General features: G+C 32.2%; 1 protein-coding gene across 1 annotated transcript in view; it reads right to left on the reverse strand.

Annotated features, from left to right (window-relative positions):
- Positions 1-997: 997 nt before the first annotated feature.
- LOC137620008 (uncharacterized) overlaps positions 998-6373 on the reverse strand; it is a 6560-nt gene continuing 1184 nt past the window's right edge. Inside the window, exons 5-11 of the mRNA XM_068350287.1 lie at positions 6179-6310; positions 5981-6046; positions 5717-5782; positions 5453-5518; positions 5123-5320; positions 4793-4990; positions 998-1051 (exon numbers count right to left, since the gene is read on the reverse strand). Of these exons, the coding sequence (XP_068206388.1) occupies positions 998-1051; positions 4793-4990; positions 5123-5320; positions 5453-5518; positions 5717-5782; positions 5981-6046; positions 6179-6310 (780 nt within the window). The remainder of the gene's footprint in view (positions 1052-4792; positions 4991-5122; positions 5321-5452; positions 5519-5716; positions 5783-5980; positions 6047-6178; positions 6311-6373) is intronic.

Genomic DNA, 6373 nt, shown 5'->3' on the forward strand with positions numbered 1-6373 from the left:
TCTCTCTCTCTCTCTCTCTCGACGATCGCCATCCTGGAAAGCTTCCGGCTTTTAATTGATTTGTCTGTTACCGTTTTCCATTCATAACGTATGTTTTAATTGGATGTTTGCGTCATCAACTCCCTTGACCCATACGATGTAAGTTATTTTTTTTACAAGTAAAGTCTCGTTGGTCACCTTCTTATAGTAGTTATTATTTATTTTGTGTCTTATCTGCCAGTTAATAGTAGACTTTACTACATGTAATATTTCGGCGAAGTTTTGTGAGTTTCATACAAATATATCTTGGTAAGTTTTTAGATCTTTATTACTGTTTTGTGATGTTGAACACAAGTTACCACACATGATCGTCAGAAGTGTTTAAAGCAAGTAATATCTTGGATAAAATTTTAGAATTTATTACAAATATCTTTTGCTAATATTTCATCTAAGATTATGGTTTGCAGGACATACTGCTTACTTATTGTAATGTTGAACCTTCAGCAGGTAGTTGCAAAAATGAATGATATTGCAGTGTCAAATGCAACTCTGTAAAAGGTTTCAGTGGTTGATTGAAAACTGTAAATCTTGCACAGTTAGATGCAAAACAGCATAGCAATTTGCAGATAAATGCAAGTCTATTTTACCATTCCGAATGTAGGAGCAAAACTGCACAACATTTCGCAGGTAGATGGAAACACTGCAAGTCTGCATAACATTCTTCTTGTAGATTCAAAATTGTATTACTATTCTGCCGGTAGATGTAAAGCGCTGGCGTTTTGCAGGTAGATGCAAAACTAATATTAATCTTGTAGATGCAAATCTAAACATTACTCAGATAGATGAAAAATTATAGCATAAAATTTGTGTATCCAATATACAGTTATCCATTATCAGCTTTATATTATATGCTTTATGTTTTTTCATGTCAAACTTGTGTGTGGAATTGATTTTACGTACGTGTATTCCTTTATATAAAGGACAAACGTACAGGCGGCTGTTATTTTTAGGTTTTCTTTTAGCATGGTTTTACTGCAGCTAAGAGAATATAGGAGTTATTGTGCAGATATTTCTGTAACAATGTGTTGTAGTGTAAGTATGTTCTGTTAATATTCCAAGACAGGGCCGATCATTTCTAGGATATAAGACCAGAAAATAGTCAACTTTCATCTAATAGCAATATATGCGTTTTGGTAACGAACTAATTGTATTTGCGCTCTTAAAAACATTTATTGAAATAAGTGATCTTAGAAGTTTTGATTTTTGGTTTTGTGCAAGATTTGTCACGTTTATATTTCAGATTTTGATTTTTTTAGTTAAGCTAGATAACTAGAATTTTGAGGCAACGTAAATTTTCTTGTTTTGTACAAGATTTGCCACATTTATAGAGATATAAATTTTTTTTCTCAGTTAACCAAACTAGAATTTTGAAGCAACGCAAAATTTCTGGTTTTGTGCAAGATTTGTCACATTTATAGGAATTTCAGATTTTGATTTTCTTAGCAAACTTATTTAACTAGAATTTTGAGGCAATGGAAATTTTCTTGTTTTGTACAAGATTTATCACATTTATAAGAATTTCAAATTTTGATTTTCTTAGCTAACCAATATAACTAGAATTTTGAAGCAAGGGAAATTTTCTGGTTTTGTACAAGATTTGTCACATTTATAGGAATTTCAAATTTTTATTTTCTTAGTTAACCTAACTAGAATTTTGAAGCAACGGAAAATTTCTGGTTTTGCACAAGATTTATCACATATAACGGAATTTAAAATTTTGAGTTTCTTAGTTAACCTAATTAGAATTTTGAAGAAACGGAAATGTTCTGGTTTTGTACAAGATTTGTCACATTTATAGTAATTTCACATTTTGATTTTCTTAGTTAACCTAATTAGAATTTTGAAGCAATGGAACTGTTCTTGTTTTAAGATTACTTTTTTTCGTTGTAACCTATTCCTCTATCGCTTGAGGGCTAAAAAGAGCCCAATTACCTCCTTGTTTAATTTTGCCCCATTTTGAATGTAATGCCGTCATTAGGCGATGATCGCTGGCCGTCACCGTAATTTATGAAGGCAGAGAAAGCGCTGAACAGATGTATATATCAGCTTCAACGCCCTTCATGTGGAAGATATAGTTGGTCATAATTCTACACGGTGGCTTAATGAGCGTTTCAATTACGTCATCAAAGACTGCTGGGATCCCGATGGGGTACAACTTGCTCAAGTATTGGTGTTCCTCCCCTTATACCTCCTTCCCGCAGCCCTATTTTACCATTCTCTCATTAACTTCTCATGGAATTGATTACCATTTACTGAACATTTTATCCTTTGGCAATTTTTAAGACACACTTTCGTTGAATTAGAATTACCATTTACTCTTTAATTGAATTATCATGGAATTAATTGCCATTTATTGTGTATATCGATGCTCTGACATATTTTTTAAAGATATTCTTTCAATAAATTCCCATGGAATTACCATTTGACGAGTTTTTCGATGCTATGGGATTCATTTTAAAGATTTTTAAGCTAGGTTTAAATATCAGTACTTTATACACAATTTATTCTGAGGGTCTTGGAAGAATTTGGGATCGGATTTCATTTCCTCATGCGAAATGAACGGAGAAGGATCCGCGGTTCCAAATTCTCTCTCTCTCTCTCTCTCTCTCTCTCTCTCTCTCTCTCTCTCTCTCTCTCTCTCTCTCTCTCTCTCTCTCCCCGTAAAAATCAGTCAATAACTTTTAAAAAAAAAACTTCATGGTCTGCTTTTTTTTTTTTTTTTTTTTTTTTTTTTTTTTTTTTTTTTTTTTTTTTTTTTTTTTTTTGCTACTTCAGTTAGAAATGACTGAATATTGTGGGTGTTACTTATATTATATAAACCATAGAGAAGGAATTTGGGAATCAAATGGCAGCAGCATATAACATATGCGACAATTCGTGAAGTGACAGGGGTACTCAATGTGAACGATATAGTTAAATTATGAAAATGGAGATGGCTGGGGCATATTTTAAGAAAGGAGTATGAGTTAGTCCAGGATATACCTGAATGGAAGCCGCTGGGCAGGAGAGGCCAGCGTAGACCCACGTGGCTGATGACAATGCGAAGGGAGGTTAGATCTGAGAATTAGGTTGATCTTGAGTGATGGCATAGGAAAGATAAATTGCGTGAATTCACTGTGGCCCTTTGCATCCCGTGGGTACCAGAGGATTAAGATATATATATATATATATATATATATATATATATATATATATATATATGTGTGTGTAAATATATATAATTATATATATATGTATATGTATATATATACATACATATATATATGTATATATATACATATATATATATGTATATATATACATTATATATATAGATGGTATATATGTACAGTATGTATATATGTATATCTCTATCTATCTATATATAATATATATAGTATATATACGTGGTATATATGTACAGTATGTATATATATATATATATATATATATATATATATATATATATATATGTGTGTGTGTGTGTGTGTGTGTGTGTGTATATATTTGTCACTATGCTGGAGGAATGATCAGAAAAACGAAATTTTTGGACTAGCGCTTTAGTATTTTCATACCTCTTCAGGTCCAATTGATACAAAAAGTTAGGAACAGAATCAAAGTCACCTCTGCGACAGCAGTAAACAAGAAATAATACAATAACATGAAAATTAGTACACAACTACTTTAAAAATTTGTGAGTTTAAAAATTACAGTTAGTTTAAAAATGACAATTTTAAATACAATTGTCATTTCTAAACTAGCTGTAATTTTTAAATTAGATAGATCGTCATATATATATATATATATATATATATATATATATATATATATATATATATATATATTCACACACACACACACACACACACACACACACATATATATATATATATATATATATATATATATATATATATATATATGAATATATATCACTTGATAGCTCAGTCGGTATGGTCACTGCGGCCATGGTTTCCAGCCGAACAGGTGGGGGTTCGAATCTCCACCCGGCCAGAAGCCGTTACCATAAAATGAATTCCAAGTGGATGTATATTCCCAACATAGAATTCGGTATTAAATGCCATTCGTTGATGATATATATATACATATATATATATATATATATATATATATATATATATATATATATATGTATGTATGTATGTATGTGTGAATGAATATGTGTGTGCGCGCATGTGTATTAGATGAACACTCTTAGTTGTTGAAAGAAATGTATAATGTACAGTTAATATTTTACATACGTGTCTAATTGCCAGAGCTGTATCCAAATTGAAGTCATGCGTTGTATTTTTCAATTAAAGAGAATTACGTTTAACTTGAAAGTATTTTTCCCTATTATATTTTGAAAAAGTTATTTCATAGATAGATAAAGTCACTACCAATCTTAAGGTTTCAGAATACAAGATGGAAGTAAAGCCAGACATACCAGTATACACACATACAAACTTATACCTGTCTTCAAAGTTTATCTTATTTGCAAGAACAATACCTGAAAATATAGTGTAACTGGATCTTCAGGTTTATCGAAGGTTTGGCTCATTTACAAGAGCAATATCTGAAAATTTAGTGTAACAGGATCTTCAGGTTTATCGAGGGTGTATCTTATTTGCAAGAACAATACCTAAAAGTTTAGTGTATCAGGATCTTCAGGTTTATCGAGCGTTTATCTTATTTGCAAGAGCAATACCTGAAAATTTAGTGTATCAGGATCTTCAGGTTTATCGAGCGTTTATCTTATTTGCAAGAGCAATACCTGAAAATTTAGTATAACAGGATCTTCAGGTTTATCAAAGGTTTGTCTCATTTGCAAGAGCAATACCTGAAAATAGAGCGTAACAGGATCTTCAGGTTTATCAAAGGTTTGTCTCGTTTGCAAGAGCAATACCTGAAAATAGAGCGTAACAGGATCTTCAGGTTTATCAAAGGTTTGTCTCGTTTGCAAGAGCAATACCTGAAAATATAGCGTAACAGGATCTTCAGGTTTATCAAAGGTTTGTCTCATTTGCAAGAGCAATACCTGAAAATTTAGTATAACAGGATCTTCAGGTTTATCAAAGGTTTGTCTCATTTGCAAGAGCAATACCTGAAAATAGAGCATAACAGGATCTTCAGGTTTATCAAAAGTTTGTCTCATTTGCAAGAGCAATACCTGAAAATTTAGTATAACAGGATCTTCAGGTTTATCGAAGGTTTGTCTCGTTTGCAAGAGCAATACCTGAAAATATAGTGTAACAGGATCTTCAGGTTTATCGAAGGTTTGTCTCATTTGCAAGAGCAATACCTGAAAATATAGTGTAACTGGATCTTCAGGTTTATCAAGGGTTTATCTTATTTGCAAGAGCAATACCTGAAAATTTAGTGTAACAGGATCTTCAGGTTTATCGAGGGTTTATCTTATTTGCAAGAGCAATACCTGGAAATTTAGTGTAACAGGATCTTCAGGTTTATCGAAGGTTTGTCTCATTTGCAAGAGCAATACCTGAAAATATAGTGTAACTGGATCTTCAGGTTTATCGAGGGTTTATCTTATTTGCAAGAGCAATACCTGAAAATTTAGTGTAACAGGATCTTCAGGTTTATCGAAGGTTTGTCTCATTTGCAAGAGCCATACCTGAAAATATAGTGTAACTGGATCTTCAGGTTTATCGAGGGTTTATCTTATTTGCAAGAGCAATACCTGAAAATTTAGTGTAACAGGATCTTCAGGTTTATCGAAGGTTTGTCTCATTTGCAAGAGCAATACCTGAAAATATAGTGTAACTGGATCTTCAGGTTTATCGAGGGTTTATCTTATTTGCAAGAGCAATACCTGAAAATTTAGTGTAACAGGATCTTCAGGTTTATCGAAGGTTTGTCTCATTTGCAAGAGCAATACCTGAAAATATAGTGTAACTGGATCTTCAGGTTTATCGAGGGTTTATCTTATTTGCAAGAGCAATACCTGAAAATTTAGTGTAACAGGATCTTCAGGTTTATCGAAGGTTTGTCTCATTTGCAAGAGCAGTACCTGAAAATATAGTGTAACAGGATCTTCAGGTTTATCAAAGGTTTGTCTCATTTGCAAGAGCAATACCTGAAAATTTAGTATAACAGGATCTTCAGGTTTATCAAAGGTTTGTCTCATTTGCAAGAGCAATACCTGAAAATTTAGTATAACAGGATCTTCAGGTTTATCGAAGTTTTGTCTCGTTTGCAAGAGCAATACCTGAAAATTTAGTATAACAGGATCTTCAGGTTTATCGAAGGTTTGTCTCGTTTGCAAGAGCAATACCTGAAAATATAGTGTAACTGGATCTTCAGGTTTATCAAGGGTTTATCTTATTTGCAAGAGCAA

This window comes from Palaemon carinicauda, chromosome 26 (genome assembly GCF_036898095.1).
Source record: "Palaemon carinicauda isolate YSFRI2023 chromosome 26, ASM3689809v2, whole genome shotgun sequence".
Lineage (NCBI taxonomy): Eukaryota > Metazoa > Arthropoda > Malacostraca > Decapoda > Palaemonidae > Palaemon > Palaemon carinicauda.